Consider the following 12,847-nt stretch of genomic DNA (forward strand, 5'->3'; position numbering starts at 1 on the left):
ATTGGTTGACCAAGATGATGACCTTTGCTTCATTTCTCATCATTGTTGTTGTAAAAATCCGTCTAGGCCTTTTTAGAAGGAACATTAAAAGGAAGAAAAGAAACCTGGATGGATATGGCAACCTTAAAAGGCTTACTCTAATTTCTTAGACTTGAAAGCTGACCCCAAGGATGAGTACCTTGCAATACTAAGGGCCACAATGAAGTGCTTGATTCGCCCTGAGAAGTATTTTTTATTATGAAATAAATAGTTGCCTTCAGTAAACTTGAAGTTGTTAGAGTAGGGGTTTATTCTCTTTTGTTAGAGAACAACAACACTTCTCTTTTGGCTAAAACACACATCATTTCTTCAGGAGGTCCCGTGAAAAATATCCTCTTGCAGAGAAGCATGAAGAGGGCCCTGGCATGAAGAAAAAAGATGAGAGAGAGAGAGAGAGAGAGAGAGAGAGAGAGAGAGAGAGAGAGTCCATTATAAGCTTGAAGAGGACCCTGCATGAAGAAAAAATGATTAGGACATGAGAGAGAGAGTGTGTGTTATAAATCACTTTTAAACAAAACTAAGCCCAGCCCACCTTGAAAAACAAAACGACACAAGCCTTCTTGTTACTTAGTAAAAGTATAACTTGTATCTGTATAGTCTCCAGTTGCTGAATAGCACAAGCCATGGGCCAATGGCCATAAAAGCAATCATAGAATTCTAGTAAAAAGAAGACGAAGTTTGGTCCCGTAGAGTGTGAGAGAGTATATGATGTCCAAGCATATGGACACATATTTCATTAATAAATGCAAATGTGATCAACTTGATTGATGTGGGATTGCTTGTAAATTTCAGGTGCCAAGTTTTGTAAGCTCAATCTTAAGTGTTGGAAGTGGAAGTTTGGAAACCAAGTTGTATATTTCATTATTGCTGGTTTGGTAAGCTTCAAATTTCAATCTTAAATTCTTAGTTGCATATTGCTAGAAGTAAGGTTGCTAGGTGTATATTTTCTGTTTATTAATGAAATTTCCTCGTACTGTCAAGGGTTTTTTTAGCCCACCCCACTTTCAGATCCTGGATCTGTCCTTGATGGCAAACCAATTGACTTGGCTTATACCCCGTGCAAAACCATTTCCAAACATATCTCCCAATCTTTTCTAGCATACCCACATCTCCCAATCACTCTCCAAACCAATCAGCATGGCCTCTGTATACACAGCTTGGATTGATCATTTTGGGATGTGTTTGATCAATTAGCACCCAGCCATCTCCACCCAAGCAGCAGGCACTACACGTGTTTGACGAATTGCTCCAACCAAGTGAATTGTCTCAAATGCCACCCAATACACTTTAACACAAAAAATTACTCCGGTTGGTAAAAAATTTAAGCCCAAACAGTTTCTGAAGAGAAGGAACCACTTGCAACAATGGAGGAAAACCAAATTGAAACCGCCAAACCGTCCCAAACTTTAATCTCTTTCCCTCCTCACCGTCGAAGACACCTCAGGAGCGAAACTTACCGTACCTTGGTTCGCATACTATCTCACTGCTACAACAAGTCGCAACATTCAATTCCATCTCAATATGTACCTCAGGAGCTTAATCAAGGTAGTCGAATTTGCATATCTCAGTTTTTTATTTTTTATACTGTTTGGTTATTGAGAAATCGAATTTCACTTAGTGAAACTGATTTCTTTATTACATCAGTAGCTTAGTGATTTGGAATGTTTAGTTTAAAGTTTTAGATTAGAATTTTGGTTTTTATATTTTTATAGCTAATTTGAGGTTTAATTGTGTTGTTTTACTGATTTTTATATTCTTTATTTTGTATTAAGATAATGGCAGCAATGAGTCAGGGCAAGCAACTGAAAAGGAAGTGTATGAGAATGTTGAATTGGTTGCTCCTGAGAGTGTGAAGCCTGATAATTCAGCAGCTCAACAAGTCACGACGGTTGATGAGAGTTGTGATCCTAATGTTTTCCGAGAAACAATAGAGCAGATAGAAGATTTAATGATATCGGAAGAGAATGAGTATCTGTCGAAGCAAAAGGACGCGATGGACATTGAAAATATCTTTGGAATTGGTTTTCAAGATTTGGGGTTTGGTCCTGAACAAATGCTGATGGATGAGCTTGAGCAGATTGTGAACGGAAATGAAGACAGCACTCCTAAACCCTCAACCACATCATTGGATCAGAACCCGAGTGGGAACGATAAAGTTGAATTGTTGAATAACCAAGAACGTGATGACTTTCAACGCAGTGTTGCAGTGAGATCTGAAAATGTGGATCAAAAGGTTTGTGACGCCTTTGATTCGTCTTTAAATAATACTGTGGTTGGTGAAATTTCAAATCAAAAGGAGTCTAATGAACACTACGATTCCTTGAGGACTAACACATTGGTTGTAGAGCCTATAATGCAACATAAAGGAATGGAGACTTCTGTATCTGCTGGGGGTGATACAGAAGCCTTTGATTTCTCTTTAAACAAAGACATGGTTGTTGAAGCTTCAAATCCTAGTGAATGTAACAAAGACAAAAGTTCTACACAGAAAACTAATTATTTGGAAGTAGAGCATGAAATGCAGCCGAAGGATAAGGAACTGGAGAAAATAGCTTGCACCAGAAATGGGATGACTTCTCCCAACCATATGAATGATAGAGATATTGAAGAGGGAGAAATTTCTGGTGAGGACGGTACAGATGACCGATCAATAGATATGATTTTGCATGATACAGTAATGTTTGAGGAAAAGAAGGTCAATGAGGTGCAAATATGTAAAGATGTAATTGGTAGAAAAGAGCACCCTTGCAAGGAAGCAAATGGAATATATTTTGACTATGATTCCTTTGTGGTTGATACTGCTGACAATGTAAAAAATGGTGGAGGAGTGGAACTCAGAGAAAGTAAAAGAACTGAAAACATTTGTAGACCAGGAGTTGTTAGGGGTAAATATATGAAAGCTATAAAGGCAGATGACTTTGATCCTTTGGTAGAGAGTGGAAGAATTGAAAAGAAAAATAGCCGAGTTAGGGAGGTTATTGGCTGTCCAGCGTTTTGTACTAATAATCTACCATTGCATGAACAAATCTCAGAGAAAAATACAGCTGGAACCCATGGAATTGCATCTGAAGAAAAGGTATTTTTTTCACTTGTGTATTTTCTTTTCCTTAGATGCATGTCCATATATTCTGTTTTCTTTTCGTACATTCTGTATACTCGTACCAATGTAGCTGTTGGCATGGTACATTTTGTGATGTATCAATATGCCACGTTCATTATTTAGAGTTGCTGCTCAATTCATTGAGCAGAAACTCTACCACATACATACACATTGCTCTTTTGCCAGAGAGTCTTGAGTTTGAGTTAATTTTTAGTTTGACACATTGCTCTTTTGGTCCATATGTAACCACTATGGTTTATTGGTGATCATGTGCAGTGGGATGCCTTCTTTAAATAGAAGGAGAGTGGTCATGAGATTTCAAATTTGTACGTTGTAGGAGTGATTTCAAATCCATGGATTTGGGCCTCTAAAATCCACCCTGGATTTGGATTTGATCCCTTCTTTAAATAGAAGCCAAACATAAAATACCTTCATCCAAACGAGCCCTAATGGATTTTAAAAGAAATTGGAAATTCATAGATATCTAAGTGTATTTAATTCAGAATTTTAGGTATATTCAATTAATTCAGAATTTTATAGATTTCATAGAAATATAGGTATATTAGAAAAACTTGATCGATTTTAAATGATTTCCTTAAGTGGTGGATTTTGTTGGATTTTGGTGGATTTTGATGGATTTTGTTAAAAGAGCAAAAGCTATGAGAATTCCACCTTTCTCCCTTAAATTTTGATGGATTTTATGAAAATCAATAAGAATATCCATATCTAAAATGCATAAAATCTGCAAAAATTTATAACTCCTTTAAAATTCATATGCCAATTCAAACGACTAAACAGATGGCTAGTATATATGCACCACCTTTTCCATAGCTTTTAATCACCTTGGGAGATCTCTCTTCTCCAACAATTCTTTCTCCATCTTTTACTTAGCTTGTGAGCAGAAAAAGAACACCATGAGCACTCAAACAGTGACCAAAATTCCGGTGGTAGATTTCTCCAAATCAGAGGACTTCTGGAAGCCAGGGACAAGTTCATGGCATTCAGCTCGCAGAGAAGTTTGTCATGCACTCGAAGAGTTTGGTTGTTTTACAATCCTGTCCAACAAAGTCTCTTTGGAGCTTCACAACACTTTGTTTGGTACATTGAGAGAGATGTTTGATTTCCCCACAGAAATCAAAGCCCAACATACTTACCAAGACAAGCCTTTTGCTGGCTATTTTACTAAGAACCCTTCCTATGAAGCCATGTTCCTTGATAATGTTTCAAACCCTGAAGAACTTCAGAGATTCTCACATATTTTTTGGCCCAACGGAAACTATCAGTTTCGGTATACTTTTCAAAACATATGTTCTTGGATTGTTCATTTCAATTCTTGTCTAGCTAATTCTTGTTTTTTTTTTTTTTTTTTTTTTGTGCCTACAGTGACAGTGTTGATATGCATATGAAAGTGGTGGCAGAACTAAATGAAGTTGTGACGAGAATGGTATTCGAGAACTATAGTGTAGAGAAGTATCATGATGATCACATTCAATCGACTTTTTACGCTCTCAAATTATTAAAATACAAAGAACCCAAGAAAGGTGAAAGTGTGAGTCTAGTTAGTCATACAGACAAGAGCTTTTCCACCATTCTCTGTCAAAATCAGGTCAATGGTTTGGAGGTAAATATAAAGGATGATCAATGGATATGTGTTGATCTTCCACCTTCATCTTTCGTATTCCTAGCAAGTGATGTATTTCAGGTACGTACGTTTATGCCATAATTTTTCATTTAATATAACTATATGTATATTTGTACTGCATTCACCACTAAAATATATATGTATATATCACATGTCTCACATATATACGTAATATAAGTGAGTTGCAACTTTGAAAATCCCACTTAATTATAATTAAGCCCATACTCCTCTTTTTATTTAATAGATGAAAAATCAATTTGCTAGTTTTTTTTTTTTTTGAGTTGGAGAGAAAGGGATCAAACTTGGGTGAATTGTGGGTAATTGTACGGCCCTTTCAACTAGCCTACCCAACAACTGCATTAATTCTCTAGCTTGATGATGAATTCACATGTGAAACCAATTTAATTGATCGGCATCCCTTGTAGATCAGTTGAGGTGATTATTTATATATAGTGTGAATTACGTATTATTTAACAAGCTAGGATAGTGTTATTGGCACTCCAAAAGGTCATCCTAGCCTGCACTTTAATATGTACAAATTTTCTCTTATGGTTTTTATTTAAATTGGACTGCATGCTGGATGACCTTTTTGTAGTGCCAATAACACTATCCTTTAACACTTATCAATTAGCTATTTGTCTAATAATATTTCTGTCTACTTTATAGAAGAGTTTCCAAGTTCTAATCTCTCATTCTCATAAAACACAAATATTTTTAATTACTAAAAATTTTGAAAGAAATTTTTTGTCCCACCAGTGTTTATCCATCCTTCGATCTTCTTCTATTTTTTTCAACACCAAGCACTCCATGATTGTGATACTTTTTTTTCTTTCACATTTTTCTACCTGAGTAAGAGGTGATGAAAGCATTGGTATATATACCTCAAAAGGAGGTTGATATTTATATATACGTAACTCAAAAGGAGGTTGGTGATATTACATTTGGTGATAGAGAAAATTACAGATTTAGTCCAGTTATTTTATACCTAGTTCAATTTTGGTCCACAATCTTTTTTAAGTTCTGTTTTGGTCCACTAATTGTTTGACTTGTTCAATAAAGGTCCAGATTTGTTTTCTCAAATTTGGCCTGCTTTTTACCCTATCAAATCTCACCCAAATTCAGCAAATATATACTTGTTTTAAAGCTATGCATTTCTTCTTTACAACCATATAAAGATCATTCAAATTGGAGTTCTAAAACTCAAGATAATTGACCCTAAAGTAGGGTACCCAAAATTGCCAATTTTTCAAATTTCACCAAATCTCAATTCTCTTAGATTATAATACTCCAAATTTGTTTTTATGACTAAGAAATGATGAAATATAACTTATACTTCAATTATAATTGAAGAAAACACAACCCAAAAGATTTAAAGTCACAAATCTGGACCTTTATTGAACAAATGAAACAATTAGTGGACCAAAACAGAACTTAAAAAAGATCGTGGACCAAAATTGAACTAGGTATAAAATAAGTGGACCAAATCTGTAATTTCCTCTTTGGTGATATTTCTCTCAAAGTGAAGGCTTACTTTGTTTAATTTTTTTGTATTTGAGTGTTTATATGTTGATATTCATAATTGGTAACAATTTTTTTTTTTTTAATTGAATGTATGAATCATGAAATTTCATCAATTAAAACATTCAAAATTAGAAGTAATAAATGCCTCAAATCATGGATCTTTAAATATTGCTCAAATTGGAGCAATGACATCTTTTGTAAATATCTACATATTTATGCCTAAGCCATTATCTGACGTGGAAAAAAAAATTCACACACATTTATTTACCTATTGGGCCTACTATAAAATAGGGTATTCAAAATGGTCTTATATATATCTAAAAAACCCTATATGTATATATACAAGAATGCTCTAAAACTAACTAGTTAGTAAGTTAATACAAAACTAACCACCCTGTTGGGCCCACTGCACAATTTAATTTCAAAATCCGAACCGTTTATTTTTTAGACCCTACTTCAAAGATCATTCCTGTAAAAAAATCTTCAAAATCGGAAGTTATTTAGCCATTTGATTATAATAACAAGTATTTCTATGCTTTATTGAAAATATTGATCGTCTATTTATTTGATCTCAATTAGATGACTACATGATTTTCGATTTAGTTGATTTTTTGCAATGATGATCTTTGAAGTAGGGCCTAAATAATTAATGGTTCGGATTATGAGATTAGTGATGTGGTGGACCCAAAAGTATGATTAGCTTCGTATTAACTTGCTAATTAACTAGTTAGCTTTAGAGCACTCCTCTGTATATATATATATATATATATATATCATTGGGGGCGTATCTGTGACATTCTATTTTTGACACAAATTTTCAATAAGGCACACTCCATATATGATTTCAACGATCCAAACTGTCTATTTTTTAGGTCTACATTAAAGGATCATTCTTACAAAAAATTAGGTAAATCATAAATCATTTACCTACAAAGATTAAGTGATCAACAAAATAAACACTTGAAATGTTGACCATTTAATCTTATATGGTAAATGGTTTCTGATTTACCTAATTTTTTGCCAGGATGATCCCTTAATGAAGACCTAAAAAATAGACGGTTCAGATCGTTGAAATCCTTTATGGAGTGGGCCCCATTGAAAATTTGTGTCAAAACTTGTTTCAAAAATATGATGTCATGGATCCTTCTCCTATTTCATTAATTAATTAGTTTTTTGTTTTTTATTTATTTATTTGTAGTTCTATTGTCATTAATTCCAAGTTTTATTTGATTTTTCATACTATTGTTTTAAAAACTATAGTTATATATATAAAGCTATGACTGTCTAACAGTCATAACTTTTTTATCCAATTTGTTGTTTTTTTTAATATTTGCAAGGTTTAAACTTTAATGTTTAGTCTCTGAGTTATAGGACTTCATCCCTCAAGCCTAAATCAAAAGCATTAAACTCTTATAAATTTAAAATTTTTATGAATTTGAAACAGTCACAACTGTACAACAAACGGATTTGTGACCTAATCCAAAATGTCTTGCTCTAGGTTAGTACCTAAACTAAAAAAAATTAGTGTATTACTGCTTTACTGAAAAACTATTGATATATATTTGATATTTAATCCTAATTTTCTATTTTATTTTTCATACTGGGTTTGGAGCGATGATAGAATACGGTCTTGTATACAAAGATCGAGTCTTTGTGAAGGAAAATAAGGTTAGATACTCATTCGGGCTTCCTCACTCAAAAAAGGGGTAGCATACATACCGAAGGAGCTTGTGGACAAGGACAATCATATCCCTTAAGATATAAGTCACTTGATCAGCCAGAATATATTAAAGCACAACTCATTGGCATTTCTGGACCATCCCTTACCGTCAAGGCATATTGTGGCATTTGATTTTTTTTTTTTTTATCAAATCAATAAAGAAGTAGGATTTTTATATTGATTTCATAATAAAACATACATTGCTGGAATATAATATATTTTCTTTGTTTTTTTCCCCAATGAATAAAAACGTCATATATTGTGTTGATGTCATATATATTGTATTTGGTTTCTTATTATACTTCCCAATTGTAGTTGCAGGGACTTTTATACATTGCAAATTTCATTTAAATTAATAAAACATTTCAAAATTATATAATGGTCAATGTAAAAAAAAAAATTCCATAAAGGTCAACAAGTTTTGAAATTATATCACACTTTAGTCACTAATTTGTCATAAAGCTCAATCCACTTGATCATGTCATGTATTTTGGTGCATTGAAAAATATCAATTTGTCTATTCCTTTTTTTCATTATTTATAATTTGGGGTACATAAATGAGATATAGGGTAAATAATTAAGATTTAGAGTATATAAATCGGGTTTAGAATTAGGGCTGGTTTAGAATTAGGGCTTATGCCTTAGGGTTTAGGTCGGGCTTATGCCTTAGGGTTTTGGTCTCGAGTTTTGGGCAGAGGGTTTAGAGTCTAAAATTCGGGAGCTAAACTCTAAGCCATTTTGCTGCGTAGCAGTTAAACACGAACCTAATAAAAATCTAAATATTAATAGTAATATATGTTTATTAATCTATTGTAATTTATATTTTTCCATTTTGGTCAATAATGACTAAAATATACTTATGAAAAAGTGCATTGATTAATATGTAATTGTGAAAAAGTTTATTGATTTATTTGTAATCGGCCCTTTTATATATTGGTTGTATTCCTTAAAGATATGGGCAACCACAATTTGTTTGAAGAAAAACTGCAAAGACAAAGTGGAAACTAATTCTCATTTCTCCAAGAATAAGCCCACTTTGAGAGTTGATCACTCTCTGATGTAGAACAAATGGCAGAACGGTTCATGCAACAACTCGACTGCCAGAAAGCCAAGAAAAGGAACAAGCTTCAGCCCGGCCCAGTGTCAGAAATGAGTCTATGATATACCGATTCAAAGGGAACGACGAGACAAATCCAAATAAGCAATAAGCAATAATCCAAATGGGTCCACAGGCGATGATTGAGGGCCTATTTTGGCTAAATTCTTTCGTTTAGGACTTCAAATAAGTAATTTAGTATTTTTGAATAAGTTTCCTAAATTGCACTTTATTTCCATTTTTATTTTCGTTTTGAAGTTCGAACGTATAGGGTTGTGAAAGTATTTAAACAACCTTTTTTGCTGTTTGTATTATTATTATTATTATTTTAATCAGAAAACCTTGAGATTTCTAGCATTTTTCTGGTGGACTCCAAATTCTTTCTTAGGGTTAACACTGTTTTTCCTATTCTCTTTTACTTGCGTGCTACGCTGCATCACTCTCCTTTTATATATAGTGACAATTCAATAAGGATCTTACACATAAAGTCAATAAAGAATCTAGAAGATAAATTAATTGTTATGGGAAATACATGAACTACCTAAATAGACGTCCTAAAGATAACACAAACCGTCTGAAGAAAATGTTGATGATGCTGGAAAAATTGTGCTTGTTTTTCTTCCTCTTATCCAATTTTGCCCCGAGTCCTCAACTAAAATGTTGCTCCTCTAATCCTAATTGAAGTCCTAAAATCCTTCTTTTTGGCTCAGTTAAATCTGAGCCACACACAAATAACCAAACGAACGGCCATTAAAAGATTCCCGTATCTCACATAAAAGAAAAGGCACAGGTATTATATGGGAATCTATATATACGGATTAAGTGGCTCACATTATGATAAACTTTTCAAAAGTGGCCGTTGGGGATGATTATAAGGCCCCGTTTGGGATTGCGGTAGAAGACTCAAAAGCTGTTGTGGATGACAATTCTCAATCACCTACAGCAGTTTTGGTGTTTGGTAAAAAAATTAAAAACTGTTTTTTCTCACAATTCTCAACTCCCCACAACAAAAACAGAAAGCAGATTTTTAGGTGCTTTTGAAAGCTGCAGTGAATCACAGCAACAATGAATATTTTATTTTACCCATAATATCCTCATTGATTTCTATATTTTTAATTTGTTTATTTTAAATTAAAAAATATGTTCATTGTTAGTTATATTTTATATTGTGATAATTAATTATGATATTTTATTTGCACGATTAAAATTATAATATACCTAAAAAAATAATAGACATAGTTATTTAATAATGTTGTTCTTAGAAAAATTAATGCTAATAAAAATTTGTAGCCAAAAATTTAAAAAACAAGTAAAACACATTTTATTTTTACCAAACAAATAAGTGAAAGACACTTTTAGCATCATGTCTATTTTAGTAATTATACACAGTCACAGCACTTTTACATTAACATTTACCAAACACTTTGATACTGTTTTTTGCACTCACAGCACTTTTGAAAACATATTTTACCAGACACTCAGCTGCTTTACTTTACAGCTGACTTTACTTCACAGCTGTTTTACCTCACAACTGTTTTTTCACACAGCAATACCAAACTGGCCCTAAATCAAAATGAGGAATTGACATCAAATTTCTGAGTGATCATTTGGAATATTGGAAACCACTGACTTTTTACTAATTATTTCTTTGGATTTGCAGATGCTAGTTATTTGATAAAAGGGTATTTGGATACTGTAATAGATTGGATACCAGGCATAAAGGGTATCCGATTGAGATACCTCCCTAGCTTCATGAGAACAACAGACCTAGATGACCCAATTATGGATTTATTTTGTTTTGGGAAGACTAGTGAGTGTTTGAGTTGATATCAAAGGGATAAGAATAATGAGGTGGGAAAAATGTTTTTATATTTTGTTAAATTTTAATGATGGGTATAAAATTAAGGTAGGTGGCCTGCAAAATAGGACAAAAGGGTAGAAATATAAGTACTCATTTTTAATTGGCCCTCTTGTAGGCGAGTGCTTGAACATTGGCTTGGAGTGTTTAATAGAGCAAATTAATGTCAAGAGGCATTATGATGCTTCCTCAATTTAGTGGACCCTGTCTTGAGGGCAGTTTATTCCGGGGTACTAGTGCTTGCTTGCTTTGTTTCATGCAAGTTGGAGGTTCTCAAGTTTAAGACGCTTCATAATATTCGTCTGCACATGAAAACTTCATGATTAAACAAGCTAGAGATTGCCTTTACCCATGGAATGCAACCATCTATTTAATAAAAAACGAAATATTTACACTCAAAAGTAAAAGGAAACCATGCATGCCCATTTTACTACACTGCTAAAAACCCAATTTTTCTTTATGAAAATTGTAGTTCTTTTTTTCTTACCAAACAAAATAACAAACAAAAACCTCTAAGAAAAAAACTTACATATCACCCCATGTGAAATAACATGGTATCCTCACCCTCTCTCATTGGCTCTCTCTCTACTCTCACTCTCTTTCTCTCTCTTTCTCTCATCTCTTGTCTCTATCTCTCTCTTCAAGAGATGCGTCACTACAACATTGGAATAGGTAAGTTTTTTCCGAACTTCTAATGAGGCCACAACTAAGTAAATGGGTCTCAAATGTGGACAGCCGAAGGACAAAAAATGTTGAAGCCTGACCAATTAATAATTATCGATATTAACGAACTGATTGATTTGGAGGTGCATTTGCTATAAGCCTATAAGCATGGAGTCAAATAACTTGAGCAAAGGAACAATTAATCAAGATATGGTCTAGCATCTCAGGTGCTTGTTGGAAAAGGTACATAAGGGATTGATAGTTGGTATGGAATGACGCCCTAGTCTTTTTAACAACCATATATACAACATATCAAAAATATGGGACTTTCAAATAAAAAACATCAATAATACTAAAGGCACCAATTTTTTCTCAAATTTGTAGTTACCAATATGATACATGATAACGTAATTTCTTATTTATTATAAATAAATGAGGTACAAAATGGACTCAAATATAGAAAAATAAAATATTAACATTACTTGAGGTAACAATTGATGCCTCGATCTATTAATAATTGATTGGGCAGATTCTGTAAAATTTGACAGTTATGAACATTCCATTGATATTATCTATAGGTTAATGTTTGCATCATATACCACGTATGTGTTTGTGGTATATGTCTGTGCGAGTAAGCATGTACCTGCTCATCTTCTTCTCCAAAGAGATTGTTGTTTTGGTGTCTTTATTTATAAATCCCAATCCTCCGATTTGAAAAAAGCATGTATTTGAGTACATGTATATTTTGTGTAATGTTTATGAAGTACAAGGACTTTTAGAAGAAAAAAAAAAAAGAGTCTACCGTACTTAAAACTAGGAAAAAAACCCTAGTAACTTTTAGCTGTGAAAAGAAAAAATCATGTCATAGTAATTTGGATGAATCTTTGTAGTCGGGCTCTTTCATACCTAAAATCTCAGCCTTGGATAGCTACGAGTGCAAAACCATACTCTTTAACTCATAAAAAGTAAGAAAATATGCAAACGTAATAGATAAAAGGTTGTTGAGGTTGGGTTTTCATGTTCTGACCGTTTCTTTCCTCATATTGCGTGTGTGTATGAGAGAGAGAGAGAGAGAGAGAGAGAGAACTCTGGAATTGTTTGATTGAACATCAGAAAAATAATTTCCTAACTTCCTCATTGCCTGCTAAGATATATATAAGCAAAAATATCAGAACAAGCTCCTAGTTAACCCCGTCCAACAAGTTGAT

General features: G+C 33.3%; 1 protein-coding gene and 1 pseudogene across 1 annotated transcript; both read left to right on the plus strand.

Moving 5' to 3' along the window:
- The first annotated feature begins 831 nt into the window (after positions 1–831).
- On the plus strand, positions 832–3,262 carry LOC147280007 (uncharacterized). Its single transcript, XM_086250079.1, has 3 exons — positions 832–914; positions 1,032–1,584; positions 1,812–3,262. Exons 2-3 carry the CDS (start codon positions 1,404–1,406, stop codon positions 3,260–3,262), a joined length of 1,632 nt encoding a protein of 543 aa, XP_086106205.1. The 5' UTR covers positions 832–914; positions 1,032–1,403.
- Positions 3,263–4,053: 791 nt separating this feature from the next.
- Positions 4,054–8,154, plus strand: LOC147280008 (putative 2-oxoglutarate-dependent dioxygenase AOP1; annotated as a pseudogene).
- Positions 8,155–12,847: the final 4,693 nt, after the last annotated feature.

The sequence above is a fragment of the Dryas octopetala genome, chromosome 7 (assembly GCF_963921425.1).
Source record: "Dryas octopetala chromosome 7, drDryOcto1.1, whole genome shotgun sequence".
In the NCBI taxonomy this organism is placed as follows: Eukaryota; Viridiplantae; Streptophyta; class Magnoliopsida; order Rosales; family Rosaceae; genus Dryas; species Dryas octopetala.

Excerpts from the sequence above, each read along its gene's own strand:
- LOC147280007 (XM_086250079.1), top strand. The coding sequence starts at position 1,404 with ATGGAGGAAAACCAAATTGAAACCGCCAAACCGTCCCAAACTTTAATC. Across the intron at positions 1,585-1,811 it reads ACCTCAGGAGCTTAATCAAG|ATAATGGCAGCAATGAGTCA; the intron begins GTAGTCGAATTT and ends TTTTGTATTAAG.